General features: G+C 38.5%; 1 protein-coding gene across 1 annotated transcript; it reads left to right on the plus strand.

Annotated features, from left to right (window-relative positions):
• Positions 1-655: 655 nt before the first annotated feature.
• On the plus strand, positions 656-14,190 carry slc30a5 (solute carrier family 30 member 5). The gene is made up of 16 exons (XM_023265862.3): positions 656-1,182; positions 1,679-1,801; positions 1,917-1,983; positions 2,554-2,639; positions 2,765-2,852; positions 3,884-3,971; positions 4,092-4,168; positions 4,275-4,445; positions 5,183-5,471; positions 6,655-6,863; positions 8,155-8,312; positions 8,390-8,519; positions 10,412-10,661; positions 10,739-10,965; positions 11,563-11,691; positions 13,902-14,190. The coding sequence occupies exons 1-16, from the start codon at positions 1,112-1,114 to the stop codon at positions 14,070-14,072; spliced, it is 2,334 nt and encodes a 777-aa protein (XP_023121630.2). The 5' UTR covers positions 656-1,111; the 3' UTR covers positions 14,073-14,190.
• Positions 14,191-14,205: the final 15 nt, after the last annotated feature.

Genomic DNA, 14,205 nt, shown 5'->3' on the forward strand with positions numbered 1-14,205 from the left:
ATGCCCCAAGATCGAAGAAAAAAAAGTTGTTCAACAAAGAAAGTTGATAACTACCACCGTGATACGATCATCTCTGACTGAGGTTTTAGGTTTTGTCGAAACGGCGCACACAAAGAAGGCCTGGCTTTATCGAACTACCCCTATGTTAACACTTGTGTGCTCTGAAACTTTACTTATGAGATTAGGGGTGGAAAATGAGATTTCAGGGCAACATTTTGGAAGCACTGTGTTATTAGGGAAGTCAGTAAGGAGTCAGTTCTACAACTAATAGAAGCATAGATTACTTTTTGTAAGTCTTGCTTGGACATAAAGGTCTAAGTTTGTTTTTCAGTAGCCACAATTAGGATTTAGTGGCAGTTTTTGTGTGGTTACTGAAATCTAGAGCCTCATCCTAAGATTTTTGACCTGGCTGTTAGTTTTCAGTGTCCTGAACTCAAAGGAAGTGTCATTAAAAGCGTCAAAAAATAAAAACAGTGAAGTGAAATACAACATTTTAAAACAACAAATTACTTGAAAGATGTTTAGTCGCCATAAACTGCATTTAAAGTCTATTTTAGTTTTTTTTCACCACTGCCATTTTCTTCCCAGTCTGCGCAGAAAGCCGAACTGCGCAGGAGCAGCGCTCGCGAACACACGCCAGTGACGTGGACTGTTTACCGTGTCCGGAAGTGTCGTGGCTTCATGGACGCCTCGGATGCTTTATCTCCTCATTCCGGACTTTTTCCTTCATTTTGATCAACGAAACTTAAACACTGTGATTTTTATCTGGCTCTAACTAAGCGCCCACATGTTTTTCTTTGAGCCACACCGGACTCAGAGGACTAACGAAGCCGGAAACTTTGGATTTAATCCTAACTGGCATGCTGTTTAGCTAGCCGGCTAACGGGCTAGGAAGGCTGGCAGCTGACTGCAGCTTTCTGATTGTGTCCAGTTTGCTTTAAAGACTAAAAAAGTCACCACAGGAGGATGAACAAGAGGCAGAATCGGCTTGTTTATATCCTCCAGCGGTGAATAAGCTGCGGTTTGTTGTCACTATTTTGGGAATAGTGATGTAAAGGATTTTGGGAGCATAAATTCTGTTGCTGGACCTGGAAGTTTTTGGGGCTTGAAAATGGAGGATAAATACAGCAGCAACGTCCTGTCTGGGGGGAAGCTGGGCATGGTGGAAGTACCTGATTCCAGGTATTTCTCTGTTCTCTTTGGATTAAGTTAATCTCATGTGATTGAGTCAGTTAAGTCTTATCACTGTAGCTGCAGCACCAGCTGGAACTTCTCTGGTGTCACTGTTGAGTATTTTTATCAGTTTGTTGCTTAGTTGTTTGAGTGTATGTGTCCAAACCAGTTAAAATCACAATAGGTTAGAGCCCAAATACTTCATTCAGTTGTTTGTGTCCCAATATATGCCATTCATCCTCACATTTGAGAAGCTAGAGTGGTCATTTTTGGTTGATAAATGAGTTTAATGATTAGTTTATCAAATGTGTCAATCATTATCCGTTGACTTGTCGATTAACTGGCTTAGTGTCAACACTTACATTGTAAAATAGTGCAAAAACTGTCCTCCTGCATGCAACTAGATGCAAAACCTTAAATAGGACAGTGTGTTTTGATATTTTTGCCCCCTCAGTCACCCACACAAGCGCTGATATATTATTTTGCTCTTCTTTGTCTTCTGCAGGTTAACCAGGTACATTGTTCTACTGGTCATCTCGAAGGTCCTCAAGGCTCTTGGGATCTTTGAGTCATACGATATCCTCAAAGTTGTTCACATAGTTCAGTTTATCTTCATATTAAAATTAGGGTAAGTCCTCTGACTTCTCTTATGTGCAATGATTTTATGTCATTGATTGCTTATTGTGATTGTTTTTGGATTTATAAATGTGACAACAAAGTGATCCTTATCTCTTTTTTTATAGGAGCGCTGTTATTCTGCTATTCTTTCAAAAGCCTTTTTCATCTGGAAAAGTCATCTCAAAAAGACAGGTGTGTTGGATTAGTTTAGTTTGTGAGCTTTTAAGCCTCTGTTTTATTTGAGCAAATAAATTGGTCCCCTGTCAGGAAAATTCTTCAGTGGAGTCCTGACTTCTCCAAATTAATACTCAAAGTCGTCAAAGCAAAGTTTTACTTACGCAAAGAATTAACCTGCACCGAACACAGTCTGAACAAGTGACTGGCAAAGGTGGAAAATAGCACAGCTTTTATACAGACACATAAACATGAGTTACACATCTTGGTATGTGTTATCTCTAGGTCGCTACAGGTGGGCGGTTAGGACTGGTTTGTTCTCCTGTGCGAGCAGTTTGTGTCCTTGTTCAATACAATAATTTTCATAACATCTACACCTTTATGTGCCAGCTCAGTTTCATTCAATAGTCGTGACACATACATGTTTGTTAAATCTTCTGCACACCTCTGAATGTTGTTCTGTTGCCTTTAGAGTTCTAAATATTTTAACATTTAACTTTACTAAAGTAAAAAGAAATGTTTAAATGCTTAAAAATCAACCTGCATAGTCATTAATCTGATTTCTTTTGAATCTGTTTTCCTTTGTAGTGGATAAAATTGCTTAAACACGCTGTTTTCAGCTGTGTTATTTCTCTCCTGGGTTTCTTCGGTCTAACTCTCTGTGGACCTCTGAGGTAAATATCTTGATGTTTCCTACAATCTGAATACAATAATACTGTATGTGAGAATATTTGTGTGCTTTTAGCTGTGAATGTTTGTGTTTAGGATGTCATAAACATTTGAATCGTGTCTTTCTCAGGACGTTATTGCTTTTTGAGCACAGTGATGTTGTGGTCATCGCTCTGCTTGGTGTTCTGTTCACAAACTCAGGAGGAGGACCTTCCAAGGTACGGAGCTACATATTCATAGACCTGGTTTGAAATGGTTAAACTATTTTACACTGCACTATTCATTACATTTTGTCATGATAATGTAATATAGGTTTTATTACAGGTATATATTTACCTCAAAACAGATTTTTTGCTTCATATGATGATGTTTGGAGTAGAGTTGAATGCAGCTTAGTTCACTAAAGCTATTCTTGTTGTGTGTTGCTCTGTGGTAAATTAGAAACCTGTAGCAGTCAGAGTCTGTTTTTATGTAGTATAATGGCATGTTGTATTTGTATTAATCCACAGAGCAGTTTGACTAGAGTATGCAGGTAAAAGAAGCTACTCACTAATTTAGCATTTTTTGAAAGTTAATTTTACTGTCATACAACAAGAGTCTACTTTTCTGCATTTTGTCCATTTTCCTATCAGAAAATTTTACTCGTTATTAATCAACTGAATTGATGAGATACTGGAAGATGGTTTTATCACTTAAAAGAAGCCTGACTGATCGGGAAACGTGAATAGTCAGACAGTCAAAAAGTGTTGTAAACAAACTCAGAGATTAACGAAACGTATTGGAAAAAGGAAAGAAAGCCGAACTTTACAAGGACAGCTCAAACTGTCAACAGTAAACACCCACAGTCGTAACATTTTTGGTGTGTTCAGTTTCAGCTTTAACTCCAAATAGCCTAGTTTAGGTGATTTTACTTCCTTACAACCTGTCTGATTGTCAGCAGTTATTTTGGTGACTAGAAAATCATCAGAAGTAATAGAAATAAGACTAATCCTCAAAGTAAGAAGTTGTAAATAACTAAAATTCTTCTTATCAGAGAGCATTTTTTTTGTTTTTCTCGTGGATGAAGACGGTGTATGAAGGTCAGCAGTATAATTTAAACGTTTGAAAGTATTTAAACAAGAAAGTGGAGGTTACACTGCTTCATTAGGAGGTAAATTTGGCCATATCTGAACTGAAACAACTGTAATATAACTCTGTGGTTGTGGTTTGTAAAATGCATTTCTGTTGTTTTGTCTGTGACTTTGTTTAGACCAGAGGTGCTGCTTTCTTCATCATCGCTGTGATCTGCCTCCTGCTGTTTGACAACGATGATCTGATGGCGAAGATGGCCGAGCACCGTATCCTTTGAGCCTAATAAAACACAATAGTTGCATCTGTTTTCACTGTTTATTGAGGTGATCTCTTAGTGTTGTGCTGATGATTTGCTCTGTGTTTGCCTTGACTCGTGCTGTAACCAGCTGAAGGACATCATGACAGTGCGCTCACTCACTTCCTCTACACTGCCATCGCATTTTTAGGAGTTGCAGATCACAAAGTAAGCAAAGCCAACACTCCAACTTCAAATTTTCTGCTTAATTGTGCCTTCAGAAGCACAGTAAAGTGTTGCCTGTGCTTTAAAAAATTCCTCCCGTTCTTGTCAGGGTGGTGTTGTGCTGCTGGTGGCCTCTCTGTGTCTGAAAGTCGGCTTCCACACGGCGTCCAGGAAACTGTCAGTGGAAATCGGTGGCGCTAAACGTCTCTACGCCCTGGACAACCTGGTTTCTGCGATGGTGCTGCTGCCCTGGGTCATAGTGCTCTCACCAACCACAGAAGTAAGCGACAACAGGCCATGTGACAAAATGAGAAAATACTACATGCGTGTTACACATTTTGTCATATTGGGGGACTTGGAGAAGTCTAAAAGATGTGAAAAAACTCAATTAGAACAACATTTAAGACGCAAGAAGATGTTTTTTGTACTTTTACAGCTTTAAATTTAATCAGGGAGAACTTATTTTTTATCCAACAGAATAAAAGATGAACCACAGGTACTGTTTCAAGTTAACAAATTGCTGCCTTGGACCTGTAATCTAAATTATTTCCCCAGCTGTTGATGCCACTCAGTGTTGTGGTCCTTTCCATACTTTAATATAGAGCAAGATATCATCACATCCGTGGATCCAGACTATAAGCCACATCACTGCCAGAATCTAATCACTTGGTCCTTGTGTCATTTCTGACCTTCCCTGAAAATTTCATCCAAATCCATTTGTCTGTTTTGAGTAATGTTGCTAACAGATGGAATAACAGAAGGACAGACAAACATACACCTATCGTCACATAACTCCGCTGTGTTCCTTGTCATAGGAACAATAAATACATATAGTGAAATATCTACAGTATGTAAAGTCACCATGTTTTGTCCAGTGTTTGTAACATGTGGGCACTTTTAAAACAAGTTGCACATATTGATTCTGTTTTTTTCATACTTTCTCTGTTTTTACTTTATCACTTTCATTTGACCTTTAAATTTAACCTCAGACACTGTTTTCCTCTGGTTCTCATTCAGAGCAAAGTAGAATCCTGGTCGTCCCTCGTCCTGCCGTTCGGGATGATCATCTTCTCCGTCATGATCCTGGAGTTTTACGTCGAGGCCATCTGCTGCGCCAAGATGGAGACGCCGAGATGCGCCCGATACGGCGCCATCGCCCTCTTCCTGAGCGCTCTGCTGCTGGCAAACTTCTGGACTCATCCGCTGACGGACCAGCTTCGCTCCATAGGCAAACCTCCTCAGCAGGTCAGCACTGAGCATGTGCTGTCTGGAGGAGTGCTGGTCAGCGCCATCTTCTTCATCATGTGTGAGTAACAGCACAACTTTGGACTCTTTAACAGAAGGGCTGACATGCATTCATCAATTCAGAACAAACAAATACACAAATACTGTTTTATTAGACTATGATTACAATGCGAAAATAACCTTAATTTCTGCACACTTTCTGCCTTTCTTCATCTATTTCTGCATCGTCAAGTGTTCTCTTTTTTTTTCCTTTCAATCCTGAGACATTTAATGTTCAAATTAACACTTGGTAGTAGAATTTTTTTCCAGATATTTCCATGTTCCCCCTCCTTAAATGTAAAATAAAAGTAAACAAACTTTAAAGAGTCACTCAACCAATGGAACCAGTTTTATGTTTCTCTGGAAGGAGCGTTTCCAGCTTGATAAAAATAAACTTTGACATCTTTATTATCTGAGTTTACACATTTTTAAGATAAAGGTTGTGCTAAGTTTAAACTAGTGTTATCAGACAGTGAGTAGAAAAACAAACCTGTACAAATACAGAGAACACAAGAGCGGTTGTAAACATATACATATTCACAAAATCATAACCTTATAACCTTTTCTCCCAGTTTAGTCCAGCAATAAAGGTCATATCTACATTTCAAATGGTGTGTGCAAACATGATAGTTAATACTAGGAATAATAATAATTTGAGATATCACAAAAAATCTGGAGTTTCAATGACCTCTACATGAAAACACATGGTAGCTGTACATAAAGAGGAATGGAAAGATGCTGTCTAGCACCTTTTATTTAGCATTAATGGAACTGTATGATGCATGTGAGCAGCTTTAAAATGAAAGTTTTTGCATTAATTTTAACCATTTTTTCATATTTCTTTTCTTTTATCCAGTCAAATTGGTACATTTTGCTGAAAGAGCCCACATAATGCTTATTTACAGGATCATCATTTTAGTTTTGGAGCCTACTAGAATTATTCACATGATTTAATCTTCAAAAGAAACATGATTTTTCTCTTTTTTTTGTTGCTGTAGCACCATTTTCAACCCAGTTTTAACTTGAATCAAACCCAGAACATTTAAACTCCTGTAGAAGTCGCTACGTTACACATTTCACAATATTTTCATACAATAACATCTCATATCTCTGGCCTCTTTACGTACAATAAAAGCTAATCAAAGCTGTGAGATTACCCTTAATTTCTCTGCCCTTTCTGCCCGTCTTCATCTTTCTCTCTGCAGCCTCCAGTATTCTCTCGTCTCCATCGAAGAAAGGCCAGAAGGGCACCTTGGTGGGTTATTCCCCTGAAGGGACGCCGCTGTACAACTTCATGGGCGACGCCCTGCAGCACACGTCGCAGTCGCTCCCACGATTCATCAAAGATTCGCTGAAGCAGATCCTGGAGGAGTACGACTCCAGACAGATATTCTACTTCCTCTGTCTCAACCTGGTACGTACAGTCAGATGGACGGAGCAGCGCTTACACCCAATAAACACATTACAAAAAAATAAACTACGAAGACAATACACAGTGTGGGATATAACGAGCACACTGATGTACTGTTTTCCAAATCAAATACTATGAAATGTATTGATCTGGATAAAATTAGAATTGCACAAATAATGTTTAAAGCAAGCAACATTGCAAAGTACGAATTAAGAGAATTGCACCATGAAGAGTAGATGTTTATCATTTTAAATACAAGAAAAGGTTGCTTATAATGTAATAATGTAAAAACAGTAAATGTGTTCTTGGAGGTTTGATGCAAAAAGGAAACAGTAAGATGTGAGATATACAGATATTTACCGGGTAATAATATTAAGTTAAACTCATCCTACTTGTTTTCAAACATTATTTTAGGTTTTGGATTTGGTTTGGTTGGTTGTTTTTGGTGTTTATTTTATTTTCTCTGTTGCCTTTATGATACTGTAGCATGTCTGAAGTAAATAAAATGTTATCATTCTAATTTTAATTTCAAATTTCTCATGTCAAAATGCCTAAAAATAAGAACTATGTAAACAAAATACACGACCAACAAATTCTTAGAGGTACAATAGTGTAAATGGGACAAAATGACAAATAACATGACAAAGTAGTACTTAAAGAAACTGCAATTCTGCATTTACAAAGTCTTTAAATGTGAACTATTTAATAGAGATTGAGAATGTATTGCAGGCACATTCTTATAAAATGTTCCTTCTCTACTATAACACCATAATGTTGCTGGTGTTTAAAGATGAAAATCACAAAAAATCATGACAGTAGAGGTCAAAACTGCTATTGAGGCTGTGATTATATTTCCTTTTCTTATTATTTCTGGATGGAAAAAGTAGTTTGAATGCTGCAGTTGCACAAAACATGTGCAGGATGGCTTTTAAAAGCTGATTTTTCTTCTATTTTTTCAACATAATTTATATTGACAGGCTTCTATAAATAAACCTGAGACACAAAATTGAATTAAATTGCAGAAAAGATGAAATTTATTGTCCTTAAGGCATTTTTTCATCGACACATACGGTTATCTGCTCTTAAAATACATCTCACAATGTAAACTCAACATATTCAGACTGCTATCAAGCAACAATTTGAACAATAAAATGGCATTCAGATGATCATATCAGGAGAAAAAGAATCAAATGTTATTTCAGTTTACTTTCCAGATGCTCATTAAATGTCAGTGTTGGTGAATAGAGTTGGATTTGTTTTTATTTCATAAAACTTGCTGCTATGCGTTTTTCAGGCCTTCACCTTCGTGGAGCTGTTTTACGGCGTTTGGACCAACAGTCTGGGATTAATCTCCGACGGCTTCCACATGCTGTTCGACTGCTCTGCTCTCGTCCTCGGCCTGTTCGCTGCCCTCATGACCCGCTGGAAAGCCACCAGGATCTTCTCCTACGGGTAAAACACATGAAGAATAATATCATAATAATGCGTTTCAGACTCAGCTGGATGTCTGATCAGTCGTTTTTTTGCAGGTACGGTCGAGTTGAAATACTTTCCGGGTTCATCAACGGCCTGTTTCTGATGGTCATCGCTTTCTTCGTCTTTATGGAGTCGGTCACTCGTTTGTTGGATCCTCCGAACATAAATACAGACATGCTGACGGTGAGTAAACTGCTTCTAAAACCTGAGATGCTTCTTGTTAATATGAACATCCAGTAGTTAATACAGCTGCATGTTGTCTGTTCAGACACATTCCTTCTCCTTAAATGTAAAATAAAGGAACAAACTCAACCAGTAGGTCAGTGTGGAAACTGTTGTGTAATGTTTTATGTGGGGCTCTTTCCAGCATGATAAAAATAAACCTTGCTGTCAGTTTTATCTTGATGTACAAATGTTTAACTGAAAGGCTGTGCTGAGTTTAAAATAGAGTTGTCAGACAGGGAGGATTTAATGGAAAGATGCTATCTGGCACCATTTATTTAGCATTATTGGAACTGTACGATCCACCTAAGCATCAGTTTGAACTGTTCTTTTCATCCTCTTTTCTTTCTCATCCAGTCAAATGGATGCTTTGTACCTAGAGAGCCAATATTATTCTCATTTACAGGTTTATCATTTTCATTTTTGGAGTCCACTATATTAAATTTACATGTTTTAATCCTCAAAAAGCACACTGTTTTTCTCATACTGTACGTTTCCTCTCCTTGCCTTCTGTCTGAATCACTTTGTTTTAGCTCCTGCCTCTTTATGAACTCCAAAAAGCCCAGTTTGAACCATCCAGAACTATTAGAGACTCCTGTAGAAGTCGCTATGTGACTCAAAGAGTCTCTCTGCATTGGTATTTGGACAAAGCTCTGGCCTGTTGACATACAATCAAAGCTAATGTTAGCAGACGCCGCTGTATTTGAGGAAATAATTGTGGACTGCGAGGAAGCTGACATGTTAAACGAGCTGCTAAGGAGCCCTTATGCAAATATGTTCAGTGTTGATGTCGAAAAGCAACGGAACAAAAGCCTGGATTTCAAATTAGGTGATTCAGACCGATAAGGTGCAGTGGGAGATAATTTTGCGTACATGAAAAGCACCCTTAAACACCATCAAGGAAGCGAAACACCAAAAAGCATAAAATGGAGGGAAGCACTTTCAGAATGAATTGAGAATTACTTAGATGTTGTAAGATATTGTTGAAGATCTTCAACACAACTTAAATTACCCACAGAGGTGAAGGGAAGTAAAGGTAAACATGGAAAACACTAGGTACCAGACTTATAAGCATAGTATACTGTTTGATTGTATAATTTGCTCAAACTCTAAATGAAATATATTAATATTTTAAGATTTTTTTTAAAAAACGCTTTTGTGCTGGAGGCCATAATTATAAAAATTTAAATAGAACAATACTTGAAACTTTTAACTTTGTGTATAATGAGTCTAGAATATGTTAATAATATAGTAACTGATAGAAGATATTAAACTTTATTGCAATACATTTACCATGTTGAGATGCACCTATATTTAATGAAAGTTACCTCAAACAAACAGGGATGTCTGGTACACATTTTCTGGAAAAGCTTAACTTGAAGATAAGATAAATGGGGAATAGAATCTGAAATGCTTTTCACTTTCAGCCTGATTCAAGTCAAATCCTTTAATGGCTCCTACAATAAAAACATTCAAACAGTCCAAAGAATAAAGTAGTTTAATATGATTTACTGAAAGTAGATATTTGTTCCTTTAAGCTTGCGACTCTACAAAGCAAAATGTCAAAACCAAGTGTAATTTTTGTTTCTAGTGATATCTAGAAATATGTCCTGATTAGTTTTGGTACACATTCCTCAGATTTACCCAGGACATGCTTCATAATAATACATTTGGGATATTGGTTCATATCAGTAAAAGTGTCTCTTTGTTAAGTTTTAATCTTAATCTCATTTTATTTGTTATTTCAGTTGTGTGAAGGGAACTCGCAAAATAACAGTTTCATCAGTCAGGGTGACCACTGTGTTTGTGCTGTGTGTATGACAATAAAGTTCTTGAATGTTGAATCTCTGCAGCCGGTGTCTGTTGGCGGTTTACTGGTCAACCTGGTGGGAATCTGTGCCTTCAGTCATGCCCACTCCCACGGTGGCAAAAGCTGCTCATCACAAGACCACGGTCACTCGCATCACGGCCACTCCCACGGCGAGCACAGCCACGGCGGTCACGGACACGGTCACGGAGGACACTCTCACGGAGGACACGGACACGGAGGACACGGACACTCCCACGGCTCAGGAGGTGGAGGCATGAACGCCAACATGAGAGGTTTGTGTTTTTCAGTCTCCTCACATGAAGTTACTGTTTCAACCCGACAACATTGTGATGTTTTTTTGTCCTTCCAGGCGTTTTCCTTCACGTCCTCGCCGACACTCTGGGCAGCGTCGGTGTCATCATCTCCACCATCCTCATCCGTCAGTTCGGCTGGCTGATCGCCGACCCCATTTGCTCGCTCTTCATCGCCACGCTCATTTTCCTCAGCGTCATCCCGCTGCTGAAGGACGCCTGCGAGGTTCTTCTTCTGCGAACTCCACCAGAACACGAGAAGGACCTGAACAGTGCGCTGGAAAAGGTAAATGAGGACAAACTCACTCCAGATTTCTTTAACAGGTCATGAGCTTAATGCTCATTAAAATAACTGCGTATCTATTACAGGAATATGCAGCCATTAAAGGAAATGTGTTTTGTTTTTTACATATATTGAAGGAATGATGTCAGATTATCCTCTGTTGCATATTGATTACATCTAAAATCAGTTGCATGTGATGCTTTTTACCTCCACTGGTGATATTATGTCATGGAGTCATGTTTATTTGTTGGCTTATTCACTCAAAAACAACATAACAGATGGTTTTAATTTGGTTCAAAGTTAAACTATGAGCTAAGGAACAAATTTCCGCTTCTTTTAAATAATCTGCTCATAATTGAATAATGATGAGAATTGCGTGGGATTAGTTTCTACATTTTAGAGGTTCAGAGAATGTGCCCCAAATTACCCATGTTCTTAAGAAAAAGGCTAATTTCTTGAGATGGAGTCACAAATTGCATCAGAATGAGGTAACTCGCTCTAGGAAGTCCTTTGACGACTGTCATCTGCAAGACTTAAAACTTTATCACCACATTTGCGGTTTAAAGAACAGTTCTCCTTATGTTTATTTCCTTGTTTCAGATCGAGAAGATCGAAGGAGTTTTGTCGTACAGAGACCCTCATTTCTGGAGGCATTCGGCCAACATGATCGCTGGAACCATCCACCTGCAGATCATGTCAGATGTGGTGGAGCAGAGGATCATACAGCAGGTGGGTGTCTTGTTCTACTACTTTATTTTGTGACAAGTTGTATGTTGTTTCTGTACAAACTGTGGAATCACTGCAAGCTCCATATCTGAAAACTGTATGTATATAAAAGATGGACAAGCCTCCAGAAACCTGTTCCATAGAGTTATTTCCCAAATAAACCAGGATTATATCAATTAACCTGACTTACTTTCAGGTTATTTCAATTCTATAATGCAACTTCATGCTGGGAAGCGTAAAACGCATTGAGAAAAGTAGGGATTACAGTCCAAACTCTGAATTTAATGTACCCAACAAATCAGTCAGGGATAAACTGGTTCCATAAAGGTCAGGTTAAGTTCAAGGGGTCAGGCTAATTTAATACAGGTTCAAGCAGTTGAGATAATTGTGGACTTTTCTCAAGTAGATTTTCTGTAAACTTAAGTTTTTGGACTTTAAAATATGGCAGCACATCAGAGTCAGCTGTAAAATCTTGGCCTTTTTTGTCAGGTGAGTATTGCAAGAACTCTGATTAATCTACAAGTCAGGCTTAAACTGGCGGTTTGCTTGACAGACCGTTAACATAAGCCAGCTGAGTAACTGAGGTTGAAGTATGTTTAATGTGCTTTATGGGACGGAAATAGCTTGAAAGTTATGGTGTATGTTCACAGGCTAAAATAATTCAGTGCAACCCATTCATTGTCTATTTTAGCCGCCCTGCAGTGCATTCTGGCAGCTTCATATTGCGTTTTGAGGGACGGGACCCCACGTTGCCTGCTCCTCATTTGCATAAAGTTGAGATTTATACAAACTATGAGCGTCAAACCCTTTAAACTAACTATTGTTAATCTAAAATGACAGCAAATTTAGCAACTGCACAGCTTATTCCTCACATCAGATGTTTTCAGACTTATATTTTGCTGAACTATTGTGATAATAAAAGTTTTGGGGCAGGCCACCACATTGGTCCTGTTTGAAATCCAGGAGCACCACCTCTTTCCAATGTGGTTTTATACTGCAAATGGCAAATAAACTGAACTGAACTGAGGAGCACACACCCTCCAAGTAAAGCGTCTTCCAATCAGATGCAGCCAATGTTTGCGTGGCCATAAGTTTGTGAATCCTGTGTTGATTTCTGTTGAAGAGAAGATGCAAATTGTCTGTCATGACACTGCCGAGTTATACGCCCATCAAGTGTCCAATGTTGTGGTACCATAAGTCAGACTAACTGTGATAAGCTTAGAATTTGATTAATTTGCTTTAAGTAACAGACTCCAGGTCTGCAAAGTGAAGCCAATATGAAAGTGCCTTAAACCTGCATTCTTCCTAACAACCAGCAGGGGGTGACTCCTCTGGTTGCAAAAGAGAAATCGATTGTATAGAAGTCTATGAGGAAGTGACCCAACTTCTCACTTAATTTGCGACCTCAGTGAACATTTTCCTACTGAGTTTATGGTTTCAGTCGCTAGTTTAAAGTTTACTTTAATACAGAATGGTGTTAAGTTTGTAAATTATGGTCCCATTTAAAGTAAAGTAGACGATAAAGCGCTGCTTGCTTTAGGTTGTAGCTGCCTGATTAAGGAGTAATAGATTGTTGCCATTTCATAATGTCCTCAAATTCTCAGGCGGATACACTCCACTTGTCACATCCGGTTTTAAAAAAGCAAAATGGCGTTTCCAAAGATGGCAAATTCCAAACTTGAGGCTTCAAAACAGTAGTCTGCAAATCAACGGGTAACTTTTTGATGTCTGTGATCTAAAGGCCTAGCTTAACACTAAATGAATCCTAATGTTTAGTATCACCCAACCTTTTTTCAACCAAATATTTCACTCTTTTGCAAGAATCAAGGTGTCAATGGGCAGTTTAGGAATGCAGATAAATGCATATTACATTGTTTTAATAAGAAATGAAGAAAAGAAATGAAGGTTGCCTGCACAATTCCTCAATGCCACAAGAAATGTTTTATTGACCGACAGGGTTTCAGTCCCACTTAGATCTTCATCAGGTCCAAGTTGGAGTCAAAATATCTGTCAATAGTAATGTATATTGTGCAATTTTATGCAAGTAATCCACTAGTTTTTACTTCTAATGTGCCCCTTGCCAGGAAGGTTAGCTGTTTAAAGACACTTGATTTCCATAGTCAGTCCAACTTTCTCCGGGGTTGTCAGGTTTGACAGAGCGAACAGACCGTTGGCTCTGATTTGATTTTGACCGTCTTCCTCCTCGTCGGTAGGTGACGGCCATTTTGAAAGACGCGGGGGTGAATAATCTGTCGGTTCAGGTGGAGAAGGAGGCGTACTTCCAGCACATGTCTGGACTCAGCACTGGATTTCAAGAGGTTCTGGCAATGACGCAGCAGATGGAGTCCATGAAATATCTGAACGACGGGACGCGCATCATGTAACGCTTCTATCGGTGGGACCAAAGGAAACTTTAAGGGCTCAACTCCGAGTCTGTTTCTCATTGAAATGTACAGTGTATGTATGTATGTGGTTTAAATAAATCTGAATATATTGCTTTTATTTTCCTATCGGCTA

This window comes from Amphiprion ocellaris, chromosome 17, assembly GCF_022539595.1.
Source record: "Amphiprion ocellaris isolate individual 3 ecotype Okinawa chromosome 17, ASM2253959v1, whole genome shotgun sequence".
Classification (NCBI taxonomy): Eukaryota; Metazoa; Chordata; class Actinopteri; family Pomacentridae; genus Amphiprion; species Amphiprion ocellaris.

Excerpts from the sequence above, each read along its gene's own strand:
- slc30a5 (XM_023265862.3), top strand. The coding sequence starts at position 1,112 with ATGGAGGATAAATACAGCAGCAACGTCCTGTCTGGGGGGAAGCTGGGC. Across the intron at positions 1,984-2,553 it reads AAGTCATCTCAAAAAGACAG|TGGATAAAATTGCTTAAACA; the intron begins GTGTGTTGGATT and ends TTTCCTTTGTAG. Across the intron at positions 4,446-5,182 it reads TGCTCTCACCAACCACAGAA|AGCAAAGTAGAATCCTGGTC; the intron begins GTAAGCGACAAC and ends GTTCTCATTCAG.